This window comes from Asparagus officinalis, chromosome 3 (genome assembly GCF_001876935.1).
Source record: "Asparagus officinalis chromosome 3, Aspof.V1, whole genome shotgun sequence".
NCBI lineage: Eukaryota > Viridiplantae > Streptophyta > Magnoliopsida > Asparagales > Asparagaceae > Asparagus > Asparagus officinalis.
The window spans coordinates 37,226,756-37,244,755 of record NC_033796.1 but is presented as its reverse complement, the minus strand read 5'-3'; the positions used below and the strand labels follow the sequence as shown (position 1 = coordinate 37,244,755).

The window sequence follows — 18,000 nt, the reverse complement described above, 5'->3', positions numbered from 1 at the left end:
TATATATATATATATATATATATATAAGAGAAAAATGAGTATGCTTAGTACTAAGCACAAATTTTGTGCTTAGTAGTGAGGTGTCATATTTCCATCCACTCATTTCAATTCTCAACCACTTCTCAGCCCATGTGAATGTGGGCCCTAATTTCAATGAGTGGAGGGGAATATACCACATTACTACCAAACATCAAAACTTTTGCTTGATACCAACCATACCCATCTCTCTCTCTCTCTCTATATATATATATATATGTGTGTGTGTGTGTGTGTGTGTGAGAGAAAGAACATGCAAGAGAAGTTTTACCAAAAAAATATTTTCATAAATGCTTGAATCATTTCAAAATATACACCCGTCACTGAACCAACATAGTAGGTGAAAGAACATGCAAGAGAAGTTTTACCAAAAAAAATATTTTCATAAATACTTGAATCATTTCAAAATATACACCCGTCACTGAACCAACATGCTTCATTCTTTTAACATTTATTTTAAATGTATTAATGTAATTGATCTTCTCATAAAATTTCTTATTATTTAAAGACCTAATAAATTAACAATAGACAATAAATTATACCATTAAAATTCATTTAAGAAAATTTAAAAAAAAAAAAATTTAACTAACATTTATAAAATAATTGAAATGCACATAAACATAGAAACTCATTTGCAAAATAATCAAATTACAAACATCCTAATCAAATTATATATCGAGACTTAAAAACTTATTTCACATATCTACTTCTAATCTAAAAGTTTATGAAAATTAGACCTTATCTCACAATGCTACTCTTAGATGCAAAGTTACGTGAAAATTAAAATATGAAAAATCGAAACCATGTGAAAATTAGACCTCATTTTACAATTCCACCATAAAATGCAAAACTATATGAAAATTAGACCTCATTTCACAATGCTACGGTCGGATGAAAATTAACGTGAAAATTATCAACAAATAAAAAAGAGAACTTAGAACGGAATGCCTCCTAAAACAAACAATAAGAAGATACATGAATTAACAACACTACATGTGTGGTCATAAATAGAAGAACATTACATAAAACAAGCAAGAATTAACAACACTAGTACACCACATATACCATGTATAAGGTTAGAGCTGGGCGAATTAGCTATACTAGTACACTGCATATATTATGCGCACTAGTACACTACATATATCATGCCAAGGCTAGAGTTGGGTAAACAAACGACACCAGTACACCGCATGTATTATGTATAAGTTCAGGGTTGAAGGGGGTCCTTGCTGCCGGCCCCCTGCGACACCCACCCCAGCCCGCCCACCCACAAACACCAAAACAAAACAAAAACAAAAACAAAAACAAAAAACAACAACAGAACCCACCCACCCACCTACATACACACACCACCCACACACTCTCCACCACCGAACAAGGAGAAATGAGGGTATACTATAATTTGTGTTTATTTTAAAGTAGAGAATGTGCAGATAAGAGAAGCTACATTGCCAGTATACTCTTTTTAAAGCATAAAAGTCTAGATATGATTTCCCAAACTTGCAGGAAAGTAATAAGATGTCACCACTTCATATGAAACATCTGTTGACACACACACAGGGAAAAAGGAGAAAACAAACAAACAAACAAACATAAATACGGCCTTTACTGCCAGTGGAAAATAGTTGAGTACCGAAAGTAACTGACAGATCTCCTGCTGTAGAGATACTATATGAAATCAGTACAGGCAAAAAATAAGACTATGCCATCGAAATAAAGGCAGCACATCCGAATAAAAATGAATATAGTCACAAATACGAATTTTTATATAGTATTTTAGATAGCTTCCAATATTTCAAGCCCTACTGCCCTCTATAGCGTTTATTGATAACGTAAAAAAAAAAAGATAAAACACAGAAGAGGACCATTAACTTCTTTCCATAGCAAAACAAGAAAGACATCTCTTTGATTAGCAAGAACTAAAACTTTCAAGGAATATTCTTCCTGCTGCTAATTGGCAAGAATCAAGATCACAACGGCATTAACTGAACGTTAGTGGGATGAAAAAAAGAAAAAAGAAAACCCTGCTCGATAAGAGGACATGGAGACAAGCCTAAGCCAGTGAGGAGAAATTTTTTACCCTCTGAAATGCCAGTCATCTCAATCTGAAGCATATAGAATGATAATTACACGACAAGCAGGGTAAACAAAAAATTAGTAAAAGAATCTCTTCTATTTCTCGATTCCTTGCTGTAGATACTGTATCAAGTCATAACCAGCAGTTGTCCACTTGTTGTAGGCATCCATGCAGGTCCGAATCATGAAATTCGCAGCTTCGCGCTCATTCATCTCAGGATGAAATCTTTTCCGGAGATTTCCAATGGCGTCGCCCCTACTAAAGCAAGGAAGTCCACTGTCAACCATTAAAAGTACGGTACTTATTATCCCATTCATATGCCGCCGTGCTGCAAGGTATCCTTTCACGCACAAACTGAAAATAATAAATAAATTTATAAATAAAAGAACTAAGGATGTTCAAGGATAAATCACCAACAGAGGAAAAGAAAAAGAAAAAGAAAAAAGATAATTGCAGGATTTGAAGACACTTTCATCGATGGTTACAACCTCTCCTCGGAGCGTGATGTGTAATCACAGACAACAATCAATAGGCTACAAGTCAGTAAAATTCAATTTGGCATTTATGGCACAAGGTAAAATTGTTCTCTACTACACTTACGATACTATGAAGATAATATACCCCTTCCAAGAGGAGCCACTGAATCAAAGATATGTGGCAGAATGTAGTTCCTCATTTTTAACCCCCCTTTGTAAACGCAGTACTTACCCTCCTTACACAGCAACAAGAATGATAACCTCAAGGCGAGTGCCTTTATTGCATAATATGTAGGGGAATTTATTTTCACATTCAGCAACGGTGAACTTAAGGTGAAATTGCAACTTTCTGTGTCCATGGCATCTATAAAATTATCTATTTATGCAACTAGCAAATTCCCTGCCCAATGGGCAGATAAGCAAAAAACAACAAGCTAGTAGATGATACTGTTAAGAAAATATCACTTATATCTGAGCAGTATTGTCACATAAACATTATAAACGTGTCACAGAACAAATGTTAATACTTTTGATTTGTTTTACGGTACCCTTAGATAACTTAAATAATATTAGTGGCTCTCAAAGAAAGTATACAGTTATCGGATTCACAGGAGACTTGGTGTACCAAGGGATGAGAATCCTTGGATCAGTGCAAAATAGGAAAGACAAGTGTATCAATCCAAGGGTCCTCTTTTTGGACCACCACAATGGCAATGTACCCACTTCATTGGAAAGTTTTCCTTCAGCAAAAAGCTGATTGAGAAGGAATTGCTGTAACCTAAGGAAAAGTAGTTTTGCAAGGTCCTATTGTTCCTACAGTTCTAGTTGTAGTCAGGCAATTCCAGTTCCATTTCTTAACATACCTCTCTAATATATTCCTTACCTATACTGCAAAGAATTACTTAGAAACAAGTCATATTTTTGGTAATCAGAAATTGTCTATTTTTTCGTAGAAATCATAACCTAGCATTACATTCTGTTTTTTCAAGATCCCATTATCCTATTTGCCTAAGAAAATAAAATATGTGGTTTACCAGGTTGGCATTTATTTCCTTTATGTAATAACCTTATTATTTACGTAGATATGTCTGATGTTGTTAATTGATGATGATAGTAACTTTCACAATGAAATTGTTCTCTTTTCTTTTGATCACATAACTGTTGCTAAAAAAATCTCTTGAGAAATTGCCATATCATTCACCTTTTATTTGTTTCTTATTGTAATTTCCACCGACTAGTCAAATCTTTTAATTCAGAGAGTTAATAACTTGCAGCATGTGTTAGGTCTTTAGCTCTTTTGTGCATTTCCTTTTCATTTTAGGATGTCTACTTTGGGACCCTTTTTGTATCATTACATGCATTATCATGCTTCTCCAGTTATCAAGCTTCTCCTCTAATTTTCCATGGATTGCCAAAGATTCTAGACAAGAAGATCATGCTACACAGATACTATTCTATCAAATGTGATCAATTCTATACTCTGATCTACGCATCCCTGAATTTATACATTAGTGCCCTATGTCACTGCACTGAGTTTAATATCACAACAAATGATCCATTTTAGTGTGGATACAATGTTGATCAAGACTAGATGTAGTTTCTTTAAGTTTATCATTACTTAAGCTAAGTGACTTGGGTTCTATCTCAAGTTTAATATTACTATGTTATTTGTAAATGGATGAACCATTTTTAGATGATTAGATATAAGTAGACTCAAGACTCCAATAAGAGAATTTGTGTCTGTATACAAAGTCCATTTCGCATTACAGTTTTGCATTTAAAAATGTCTATTCTTGCACAAGAACCCCTCTAACTGTTTAATTTTTGTTTCAAGATAAAAGTCACACTCCAGTCGCCATAATGTGAAGATCAAATCATACATCAATTACTCAATGGTCATGACACATACCGAAAGCCTTGATACTCCCCAGACAAATATCCAAATATAGTTTTTAAATTTCAAGGTTAAAAAAATTAAACCTTAGCATTGTGTAGAACATAGTACAGAATCATGGTTACAAAATCAAAATAATAACTTGCATAGTTGTGATACAAATACAACGATAAATCAGTCACAACCTCTGAGAATTGTTAAATCATGAATGCTAAAAATTGCAACCAACACATGTTGAATGAAAAAAATAATCATGTCAACTAAAATTAATTGTACAACAATGGTCAGTTTCAGAGTAAAATTCAATAAGGAATTCGAATCACATATTTAAAATACATATGTTTTTTTAACACTTCAAAGTATGATTTCATGTACATTTTACTTTAAATGTGTTATTTGCACATTAAGCCCTCTAACTAAGTGGTGGTCGCAATAAAGGAAACTAGTGTTCAAAACCTAAAGATGCTTAGGTTAAGCAGACACCTAGGAAACCCAGTGAACCTTCTAAGTTGTTAGCACCATGTGTCACTCTGGATGCAAAAATCCACTATGTTTTTAGGAGTATTGGACGAATCATTCAGTATATGTGATACAGATAGAAAAATGTTAAAAATTTGAAGTTAATATTCAAACATGCTATTCTAGTTCCTCTACGTTGGATGGATGCATTTTATATGTGATTATTATAGAACATCAGAAAGAAGAACACCAATGTAATGCATAATCAAATAAGCTTCATGCCTATAATACAACAGAAATAACAAAATCGTTCACAGCCTCCTAATCATTTAAATTGAATAACAAAATTATTCACAGGGAGACTCCTCTTGATTGAAATTGAAAAAGACTACTATACTCCAGTTTAGTTGCATATATTCAGAATATATACGTTCTCATGTCACGTATAATTGAGTATAACAAGCGACTTATTCTCAGATTCTAGTACAAATCAGCAGGAGGTTCATACAAAACATAGATAAGAGTGTATTTACCTACATAAACCTCAGTTTACCATTCAAAATACCCTTTTCTATGCATTAAGAAGATTTACTTTGCCAAACTCATCAAAATTAGCATTTGTGAACAAAAGGGGCAGCATAACGGACAGAAAAATCATGGAGAAGTAGATGAAGGTTTTCTAGCGGGAAAGAGCCAGTTCCACTCTAAGTGCATCTCATATATTTGAAGATTTTTTAAGAAAAAATCAGAACAAGTTTTCAAAATCTGAACTAAAAGGGAAAATGAAATTAAACTAGACAATAGCCTCCTAGTTAAGGAAAAATGAAATTAAACTAGACAATAGCCCCCTATAAAAGAAACCTGTGGTATTTCTTAAATTATCTCACCTTTTAGAATAAATTTAACAGGAAAAAAACTAATTTCAAGTATAAATTTGAAAACCAATAGCAATATATTAGTGAATAACAGATTCAGTCTCATTTTCTAGTAATAATCATCACAAAACTTCAAATAGAAATTTGACCCTGCCCTAATTTCTAACTATTTGTATTCCTCACCCATCCTTAGTGATCCAATCACTGGAAAAGACTGTGATAAGGATGTTATTGGATTGTGCTGCTGACAGGGTAGATGTCAATAGCAGGATAGAATCTTCTCCTAAATTGTCGGCTGGTCAACAGAGGGAAGAATCTTCTCATAAGTCATACATTGGGATAACCCAGTGCTGTGCTGGTGAGCATGGAGGGAGGAATGAGGATCAACCTGTGGAGTTTTGGGGCGATGAGCACACTAGAGGGGCGGAGAAGGAAGAAGGTCAGCTGAGGAAGGAGAATAACAGTAAGTTACTCTTCCCCCATGTGTTTTCTCTTTCATGTCTATCGGCCCATGACGTGTTAAAGCACACCTTTTACTCAGGTCTTTCCGATGTGGGGTCCACACAGTTCAACCCATGGATGGATCTGTTGACGAAACAATGATCAACAAGGAAGCCAAGCCGGATCTCCCAATTAGATCTCTTCTGTCTTACTAGGGAATCTATCACCTCAGCAATAAGGAACACCTAGAAGAACAATATTCGAATAAAGAGAAAACTAACCACAAGCAATATCACAGAAAAGGTAAACCAGATGCAAAGACGCAATGGTGTATGTGTTTTGGCAATCACCTATGCACAGGGGAGAGATTTCGAGTCTTTTTTTATTCTTGAGGTTATACTAGATTTGGCCTTTCTTGGTTCTTGAAGGAACAGGAAAGAAACCTCTCTCAATCTCATGAAAGATCCTCACAAACCCTAGCTTTCACTTCTTTGCTTCTTCTTTACAGCTCTTTTACAATATGCAACTCTCCTTTGGCTTAGATGCAAACCCTAGACCTAGAAGACCTGTATTTATTTATAAGATTAAAGCCCAACACTATACCAAGCAGGACTTCCAACCTGGATAACAATCCAAAAAATACAAAACAGCCTGAAACAGTCCAAGGAGGCAGTGCGTGGCGATCCGACCAGTCAGACCGTCGATGCACCACCAAAGCCCACCCAACTGTCCGATCGGTCGGTGTACCACCTAATTCTTCACTGCTTCTTCTGCTGCTTTGCTTCCGACTCCTCCAACGTCTCCCGCGCAAAAACATCTTCTGCTAGAAAATATTATTGGATTTTCCAATGGAATCATACTGTTCTGTAGTTATCTCCTTTAAAAAGAGGAATGAGTTTACTCCCAATACGATCAGTCTTAAACAGAGCAATGAATGGTCGCCTTTCGATCTTTCGGATACACAATAATGCATTTACCCCCAAAAAAAAAGTTTTACCATGTCATTTAAAGGCCCTACAATTGCAAAATGCATGTGTCTAACAAACATAATGCCAACAATGTGGGCTAACTCTATATAAGCAGACTTCGCTTGCTTGGACTTAACAGAGAATTTTCAGTATCTTGATTTTTTTTTAAAGTAAAAGAGCATCATCACCATATGGTTAAGTTACATATTTGACAGTTTTCTTGATATTCTGTATTACTGCACTAAGGTATGAGAAATCAGAGTTCAGGAAAAAAAAAGTAGTTAAAACATGGAAAGTCTGCAAAACTACATCAGATACTAGAATGGAAACTAATCAGATCAAATAAGATCGTTAATGTAGCTTGCCTGACAAATTGGATCCATGTGTCACTCTTCATTGAACCAGAAGGGTCAAGTAACTGAGTCATCTCATGGCTCAACTTGAAATGCGCACTTTCAAACCTCATGTTGCCTCCAGGTGATGTCTCCAGTATAAACCCAAAATCTATGTGAACTAGCCTTCCCAAACTGTAACAATATGATGAGTTAGTAACTGATAACAATTGCTTTGCTGTTAAAATATGATGCCGAAGAAAATAAATACTTGTCAAATAGAAGATTGCCATTATGCCGATCTTTTGGTTGAAGTAAAAGGCTAGCAACGGCATAACCAGCACTGCTAACAATAAACATCTCACGTGCAGCTTCGAAACCAGGAGAGCCTACAGGCCCAAAGTCTTGTTGAAAAATCTCATATAAACCGCCATCATAATTTTCGCCCATTTGGCTTCTGCTCCGAGTCTCAGGAACAAGCTGCAAGGAGGTTATGCTGAGGAAATCTGAAGAACACTTATTAAGGCAGTCTCTACATGGCTAAAGTTTTCTTCTCGAAAGTGAAATATTTTTTATTCCTTTACATATGCAAGAAAACTTATGAGTCATATAAAAATGTTTGAATGTTACAGAAAGCTCAAAATCTAGGTACCAGTGTTTATTGGACATCTTTTTTGGATATAGAAATTTCATATCAGAATTTCTGACATTCATTACCAGCAAATCAAGAAAATTAAAAAGTGATAACAATTTTGCAAAAAGTAGACACAAACAGCAACGTATGGCATAATTTGTTCAAAACATGTGAAGTTTTGATAATATTGTGATTAAATCATGTATAATATACTAACTGATGCTATAGAGATATAGTATGTGGCTATGTTACATGGGCACTTGTAATACGGGGCCGTATCCGTGCCCAACACGTATTGTATCCATACCGATACTTCTTGGACACTCCTTAAATATATGAATATATTTATTCAGACATGCACTCAATTATACAGTGCATATTTAATTGAAAACACTCATCATACACTTCTTGGAAATATATCATACACTTCATGTCCATTTTTGTACCTTGTTGGATGAGCGTCAAGTTTCGTTTTAGCCTTAAGAGCTACAACTTAAAAGGGTCATTCACAAATATAGTTCAGACTTCAGAACTAAGATTATATCCCATGAGTTTTAGTCGTGCCCCCATACCCTACCTTTTACAAATTTGCCGTGCCCCGTTCCCCTACTGTACACGTACCCGCACCCATACCCATACTAGTGCAACTTAGATATATGGAAGTAATCTAACATAATAATAAAGAGATAAAGAACTCAAATGACAAATGTGTAGCGCTTAATAAACTTTAATTCCGCATAGAATTTAGCTGATAAAGTATTATTACATCTACATGGTATTGCTTAGAGGAGGTTAAGATTTTCTCAAATCTTTCATGGAGCATTGTTCAATAGTCAATCACATTTTAATGGGAGACAGACGCAGAACAACAAAATTGACATGATCCTCATCACTAGACTAGATGCATAATAATATCCATGTCTTCGCTAGACATGATCCTCATCACTGTCTAAGCATTTCCCACCAAAATTGACTCTGTACTCGATTGGAGTCAAAGGAAATCTTAAAAGAAGGAATTAATAATAATAATAGAACAGCTACCAAACTAATGGCGACTCTAAGTTTGTGAAGAGATCTCGAATTATACAGCTACATGAAACATGTATGCAGCTGCATGGATTTTTACACGGCCATCTAGATACCGGCATCCTTGCCATGGCCAAGAGAATCCTGAGACATTGTAGAATCTCTTGCTGTCAGCCAAAACTTGGAGGGCAAGAGGAATCCTGGGACACAATAATAAATGTCTTCCAGAGGACTGGCAAACAAAATTACATGACTCAAAAATGTCAGTGAAATATAGTTCCTGTTGCACCACTCTGGCTCAGGTTTGAGAGAGGGAACAAAACATCAGGTAATATCACTGTTATAAATAGCGGTAAATAGCCCTGCAATAGCGACGCTAATAGCGTTAGCGGTCTCTTCTCACGACGCTATCGCCCGCTACGCTATCGCACAATAGCGGTGACATATTGCGAAATATGTTTGTTCGTAAAAGTGGTCAATAGTGTGTCATAACGGTAAATGGTGAGCGATTGCATTCGAAATTTGCTTTTTGACTGCTATTTAAAAACGGTTTGAGGCTTATTTTTTAAAAATTAAACTCAACCCTTGACCATTGCATTCCACCGTCTCCTGTGATTTTCAGCATACTCATGCCACCTCTCATAACCTCTGGCACCTACATTGATACTTCCTCTCACCTCCTTCACCGTGAGATCCTCTTAGGGCAGTACTATCACCGCTAAGCTCTTCTTCTCGAAGACGATTTTTTAACTCCTCCAGTCATCTTCGGTATTACGTGATAGTTACATATATATTTCATGTTTAGGATCTCTTTAAATCATCAAATATGTACTTTTAGATTTGTTAGATTTTTCTTTAATTTTTTTTAGTATTTATACATATCTAAATTAGACTGCTATTTGACTTTGCCTTTTTTACCGCTATTTTGCCGCAATAGCCAAAATAGCCTTAGCGATGCATCACCGCTACGCGACGCTATCCGCTATCGATAACCTTGGGTAATATCATATAACTTCTCACTGAGATGCAAAAAAGGAGAACAATAAGGCTCACAGAAAAGAGAAGTATGCATTAACATACTAAAATTTACCAGAATGTAGCAAATACTGCATGCACAACAAACTGAATTTTTGAATCAAGAATGATGGTTGATAGAGTTCAGACATGAGTTACATGTAAATATGCACAAATAGTTCAACTATATGTATCATTCTTGAAGCTAATATCCACATTACTTTGTTTATTAACAAGATATAAGCACAAAGAAATATATTAGGTGTTCTGATAGTATAATTCTATGAATGTTCATGGAATATTCGATTCAGTTTAATGCTCTAGCAGCTAATGTCTAAACCAGTCATCAAATATAAACCAGATGCATACAAAAATGCATTTCATAGATATTAAATATTTTAAAAGGAAGAAAAACTTAATACCTTGATTCCTTTAATCATGTGCAGCAGGAAAACTAAACACCTAGCACAACTGAAAACTATTGATAAACTAACCAACGATAAAAGGACGGTAAAAAGAAAGAAGAAGTGGATACAAAAAACATCACAAAGTCACATAAGTCACAAACTCACACAAAAGACGGACACATACCAATAGATACCCAAAGACTGTGTGAGAGAAAGAAAAGAGCGGGATGTTAAATCTATTTATAGTCCATAAGGGGAAATTTTTTGCTATAAGCAATCCCAACAACTTCTCAAAGAAAAAGTTTTATAAAAGTGGCTCTTTATCAATTCATAGAAGGTCATTAAGTTATCTGAAAGAAAGTAGTTCTCCGGAAGCAAACAAAACAATTAGCCAGTACAGAGAGGAAGTTTGGGTGAATCACGCCAAACAAAAAGAAGATGGCTGTCAAGACAATCTTAAAAACTTCTGCCAACAATATGGACGTACCACCAAAAAATGAATCCCACAAGTGCAGGAAAAGCATGATCAAGAACTAGAGGAGTTAACACAGAGACACATTGAAGAACAGAGGTAAAACAACAAAAATAAATTTACCTCAATTATGCCTCTCTCATAGCCAGTTGGTAAAGCGCCATAAGGGTATAGATAAAGATTTATTCCTACAGCAACAAATATGTCCTTTAGTAGAGAGATCACTTGTAGTGCCAGTGCATCTTGCCTGACATCATCTCCAACCTGGTATTAAAAATCATATAAACATCTCATTTAATAATGTGGATGTATACAAGAAAACAAGGAGAAATGCTCAAGATAATGTACAAGTACATGATAGCACACTGGATTTTATCCTTTTTGTTGTCCTATAAATCAAACTTGACCTTTTCTTTTTGGGATCGATTCGCTTTTCTGAATGACTGACAATTCTAGGAGACAAATTACAATGGAAAAGAAAAGATATGCTATGTTTTACCAATTTAACAACATGAACTACTCATGAATCATTCATTAGCAAGGGTCTAGCTTCAGTGGGAGAGCAAAAGGTGCCTCAGTAGGCAAGAGATAGGTAATATGCTTCTCCAATCTGCAGGCTAAAGTTAAACTTTAAGATACAAAAAACAGCGAACGTAATGCACATAAAACTTCAAATAAAGGCCCAAAATCTAAGTCATGACTACGTGACAATCACACGGAATATAATGCCAGCATTAAGGTTTTTAAAACAGTGAACCAGAAGATACCTTGAAAATGAGACCTTGCGGCTGTACATTGTTAGGATCTCCATCTTTATCAACTACATAAAACTTCACCAAAATAGGAACTTTTGCAGCAGACTGAAGGGGAATCCCGCTGTCCACCAAAATGCCTCGAACCAGTCTGTTTGGCGCGGTAGGTAAGTAAAGATCATCACCATCCACACTGATCTTCTCCAGTTCCCTGAGCATATCAATAAAAAAAGAGAATAATTCCTAATAGAGATATTCTGGATTACAATGAAAATGGGATATATCTATAGAGATGGAGGAATACTTGAAAAAGAACACCAGAAATATTTGTGACTTTGTTGAAAAAGTCAAATTGCCTTTGAAATAGATCACGAGCTTCAGGAGTGAAACTATCAATGATCTTTTGCCTGAGGACAGGGAGCATTGCTTGAAAGGAATTGATCTGATCCAGGTATTAAGAAAAAACACAGCTTTAGCATGTCATTAGGTGAGTTGATAAGAGCTTAACACTGACAATATTCTTTAGAAAATAAAGTGCAACAGGTAATCACAATTTTACTAAACTTGTGTTAATAATGTATCAAACCTTTGTAGTAAAATCCACGTCCTTTAGAATCTAGATCAAACACTTAAACAAGATGATGAACATGCAAAAAAAAGGAAGCTAAAATGTAAAAATCAATGAAGACGAAGGTAAAGGCCTGAGGGAAGATAATCCGAGAAAATATAATGAATCATGTACACCATTTTCCATCACAATGAGTTTCAAATGGTTTAAACAGCTTTGGCTACTGTAAGCCACTTTTCTTTCTTTTACTGTAAAATCTTGATCAACAGATACTGTTTCAAGCTTCCTTACTAAACAAGAGAAGGGCATCAGAAGTTATTGACCCCATGTTTGCTTTAAAAAGAGAAGGGAATATGAATGTACAGTAATTGATGCAATCATCTTGCAAACATTTCACCCATTTATTCTTGGCAATGCAAGCCTGCACATGTAAACCTGTGCTCCACATCTGATATCCACGGTCACGGCCGCAAAATACAAGGTGTGTCCCTCAAATCATAGTAGTTCTGTAGTATATAATCTCATTGTACTTTGGTAAATTACAGGTCCAGAAGAGCTCTATATCTAGCAATATCATACACAAATCAATCCTTTGGCTGTTAAACCCTTCATAACCTCTCTTTTCATCACAAAGAATGTAATGCCAAAAAGGGGTACAGAACAAAAATTGAAATTATATGGACATCTAAATAATTGTAGTGTATAAGATCAGTCACTTGATAAGACAAGTCTACAAGTCTCTATAAGTGGGAAGATACTGTAAATATAAAATGAGAGAATCACAAGGCTCCCAAGCATGAAATTTAATTAGAAACCTCCAGCAGGCAAAGAAGATTGAAAATCAGAGCAAAAGCGAAGGAAATTTTTTGAAGCAAAGGCGCAACAAGTATATTAAAGTTAAAGATGCTTGAGCCTAGAAATTGACGAAAGGAATCTAATACTCAAGAAAGTTCTACAAATGACAATTATAGAAACCAGAATAATTTTTTCTATGGATGTAATGGCACCTCTGGGGCAGCCCAGGAGAGCGCAAACATACACTATTTAACTAAATCCGGGAGACAGTTTTCCTCACAAAGTTGGCTGTGGCATCCCTTCAAGCTTGCAATCTTTTTCTAACAACTCACACACCTTACTACTCCTCATATTCCTTTGGGTTCAGAATATTTCAGTCAGTAAATGGCTGGTTGCACGCGTCAACACGAAAAAAGAAACTAGTAACATGGAGGATGCATGATCCAGACTAAAACCCAAAATTACACTTTATACATATATCTCATCAACACTAATAAATGCAACATTTTTTTATCATCTACAACTTCACAATAAGCATAAAAATCTGAAAAATCAAATGTTTCAGAAATCTCACAACAGAAAACATATACCTTGAGAAGAGTCCCATCATTCTCAGATTCTTCAGGAGAAGATTCACCCTGCAATTAAATACTGGGAATAAGCAAAAGAAACAAAAAAATTGCAACAGTGTTTGAGCATTATTTAATCAATATATCAACCATCAAGCGACCAGTTAACTAGCAAGGAGATACAGCAAGAAATCACAACAAAAGAAATAGTGCTGAATTAAAAGTGAAGAAGAAAACAAATTAAAAAGTAGTGAAGGGTGCACCTGAAGATGCCATATCAAAATATGAGCAAATAAATTACTTCTATGAGCAGCTTCAAGCAAGTATCTTTCCACTAACTTCTGGAGGGGGAAAAAAGGAAGCAGTGTAATTAAGGGATTAGATTTACAAAAAAAAAAGAACATAAGATACAGAAATATTTGATAACTGCAAAATTTGCAAGAGGACACTTTAATGATTTGTCACATATTATGATAAAATCAGTATGACAACATCATAATGCAATTCTTAGAATGTAACAAATGCTCACCCCTTCATCATAGCGGAGAGCCTGCACAAGTTGCGGCATAAAAAATAATACTCGTTCAGGAGGATACGACTCCAAAACCCTAAGGACATATGCCATGACACGTGGATGGCCCTTATATGCAGGACTTAAGAATTCAAGAGCTTGAGTAATGGAACAAGGCGCCCAATGTGGCAATTGCTGTAGTAACACTGAATTTTCTTCAACTATCTTTGGAGTTACAAAAAATGGTAGAGCTTGGGGTATAGTCCGGATCTCTAATATATGCATCTGGGAAAGAAATTATAGTATGTCAAGGAAAAATAAATTTAAAAGACAAGCTACTGGTTTCATCCGACCACAGAATTGGACAAATACCATATTACGAGCATATAAAAATTAATCAGAAAGTGCATCACAAAAAGGAAAGTAGAATGGAAGAGAGTAGAATTTTTTTCCAACTTTTTGAAGATTTTTAGAAACATCAACTATATAAAAGGTAGGGCATTTCTGGAACAAGTGTCATAAATTCGCAACTTTTTTAAGCAGTTGACGCTATGTTTAGATACAACAAGCATTAAGCATAATCCACAAGATAAATGTCATTGCTTTAGATATCGGTCGAAATGGTCCATATATAGGCCAACCTCTCATTTTATAAACTTGCCACAAAACGATGTGGTCTCCATATCGTTTATTGCAGATTTTCAACTATATATAGGGATTTTACCAATATTGTTAGGAATCTTGACCCCAAGATTAGTTTATTTTGATGATAACAAATATTATATATTGTGTGTATTATGTGTTAACATTTGTTTTGCAGTATCAGAGCTATATCAACAATTATTTTCAAAGAGATACTCAAGACATAGATGAGTTCAAGGCAAAATGAAGCAAAGAAGAAAATATACTTTATTGTCAAAATGTAATTTTATATTTTCTTTGCTTAGAAATTTGTACAAGCCTTGATCACTCACACACATGCACACACATACTGTTAGAACACACTAACACATGCTTAATGTGTTGGTTAACAATAGAAATCCCCTATGTTAGCCATTAGAGTTTATAAATATTGGGTGAGTCTTAAAACATTTCATTTACACCCCTTAGCAATTAGAATCTGGAAAAACTCAAAAAATCAAAGTAGTAGGTCTCTTCAAGAGCTTTCCAACAAATCTTAAATCACCTCATTCCGATATCGGATGAGAAAGTTACAGTCAAAATATTAAACAGAAAAATTCCAGAATCTGAGTTTACAGTGTAGTCGACTACTATGCCTTGTAGTCGACTACTGAGCAATTTTCTAACTTCACAGAGTCTGTTTAGAATCAGTGTAGTCGACTACTATGACTTGTAGTCGACTACAGATGCAGTTTTTTTAGATTTCAGGTTTTAAATAAGTGACTGTTTATAGCCGTTTTGTGGACGTTAATTGGGTTTAAAATTATGTCATTTCAGAGGCTATAAATAGGTTTAAACATCAGAAAACAACAACCAAGTTTTTACACTTGCAAGATCAAACATTTTGTGCATATTCACTCTCTAATTTTCCAGATTTTTATGCTAAGTGTTTAGAAAAAGAGAGTTTCTGATATTGCCTTGGTTTCAATCATTCTTAGAGATTGTATAGACAATATTCAGAGAGTTAAAAGAATCCTAAGCCACTGCAGCACTTCACTACACATTCAAGGCTTATAGGATCAATTGTGTTCTTGCTTCAAAAAGGATTTCTCTCGGGTTTGAGAGGGTTGATCTCTTGGTTTAGAGATTGGGTGGCAATTGGCATGGTCTTGTCAATTGGTGTTGCAATTTGCATGGTCTTGCAAATTGGTCAGGTTTGCTTTTGATTTTGTAAGGTTTCAAAATCATAGTGGAAATCTCAAGCGGGATTTGCTTGGGGACTGGATGTACACCGGGTTGGTGGAACCAGTATAAAACTTTGTGTTTGTGATTGTGAATTTCTGAGATTGCTATTTTTCTTTGCAATTTATAATCTACTTTGCATATATTTTAAAAGAACAATATTCATCCCTCTTCTAGTGTTCTAGTGTATCTATTTCAGATCCTACAAATATATCTGTACATGTTTCAGCTCAAAATGTCAAACAGAATATTGCAACATCACACACACGCAGAGATAAAATCATACTACAAATAGCGTGTAATTACGATATGTGTTAGATGATCCACTGATGACCAAAACCATTCATTATGATAAACAATCTAAAAGTCAAGAGGCCCTGAATCACAAGGATGTAATCTCCAGCTTATGCATCTCATGGTCTAAAAATGAATGGCATGTGGGTCTTTGTTAGAATATAAAATTATAACTCTTACCTTAACTTCAGAGTTATGGTGTAGTGGTAGGGATTTTAAAATGCTATCAGACAACCTGGGTTTGAATCTTGTTGCCGCGAATTTCTAAGTTGGCTCTAAAAAAATTTGATATCACTACGTGAGTTCAGGTTTCTGCCCATAAAGGCCTCTCAACTTGCCTGTCTAAGCATGTTGGAACATATAATTACAACCTTCAACATTCGCCATAATTTCAAAATTTTGGTGTAGCGGAAGGGACTTTAAAGTCGTAAAAGAAATTTAATTTAAGTAGCTTGAAACCATAAGAGATTTGATCTACTTCGGTTTAGTGATGTGCATATCATAATGAATGGTTTACATCATAAATATGAAGATCTAATGTGAATTTTATATGGGCATAAACTTCTTAATTTGAACCCTACGTGCAATATAACCTTACTCTTATACATACATATATAATGTCAAAGAATCTCTTATATCCTCCACAACAAAAAATAAAGTCTAATATATTTGTTGCATGTAATACTTAACCACATATTGAATCATAATTTTAAGATCCACTTATCCATAATTTTACTGTTTAAATTATGAGGTATGACAGCAGCTCATTTTGCTAAATTAGCAAGCAAGAGCTAAGTGGTGGCTAGGCCTCCTGTGAGTCATATCCAATGTCATAGAAAGCTTATTCATAATTATAGGGATAATAGGTATGACAACAGCTCATTTTGCTAAATTAGCAAGATGGAGATAAATGGTGGCTAGGCCTCCTGTGAGTCATATCCAATGTCATAGAAAGTGCTAGGCGCTTTTAGGTGTTGGACATAGCTCCAAAGCACTGATACACGCGCCTAAGTGACATCTATGCATTTTTAGCAGCGAATCGAGAGAGGGATGACTTTTTTCAAAGATTTCAAGATACCATTCTCACCATTTATCTAAGACGAACTTAAATAGAGTTCTGATCTGATCCATTTTAACATGATATTATACTTAAGCAGGTAATAAACTCTTTTTGACATGGTGAGTTCACATAATCAGCTCATGTTTGCTTAGGTTCCCTGAATAATTAAGCAGTCTACATGGTCTACCCGGTCGAATACTCACTCGAGTACTCTTATCCAACACCAAAACATGTTAGGTAGCTAGAACCTACTCGATTATGCAATCAACCCGCATAATAAAATTATGCGGGTTCATTATGCGGGCACACAATATACTAATCCGATCCACACTAAATTACCCTAAAGTCTCCTGATTGCAGCCACCAAAATATTCCTAAAACATATGTTTTTTTTTCAAAACCCTGAACCAAGTCACCAACATGCAACCCCCCATCCGCCACCACTAGTTGCCACTGATCACCGCCTCCAACCGCCGC

The 18,000-nt window shown here is 35.2% G+C and overlaps 1 protein-coding gene across 1 annotated transcript in view; it reads right to left on the bottom strand.

The window, feature by feature from the left end:
* Window positions 2,140-18,000, bottom strand: part of LOC109833816 (phosphatidylinositol 4-kinase alpha 1-like) — a 52,715-nt gene continuing 36,854 nt past the window's right edge. Inside the window, 9 exon segments of the mRNA XM_020401642.1 lie at window positions 2,140-2,467; window positions 7,592-7,753; window positions 7,830-8,038; window positions 11,235-11,375; window positions 11,879-12,106; window positions 12,168-12,305; window positions 13,817-13,864; window positions 14,059-14,136; window positions 14,325-14,591. Coding sequence (XP_020257231.1) covers window positions 2,209-2,467; window positions 7,592-7,753; window positions 7,830-8,038; window positions 11,235-11,375; window positions 11,879-12,106; window positions 12,168-12,305; window positions 13,817-13,864; window positions 14,059-14,136; window positions 14,325-14,591 — 1,530 coding nt within the window. The 3' untranslated portion in view covers window positions 2,140-2,208.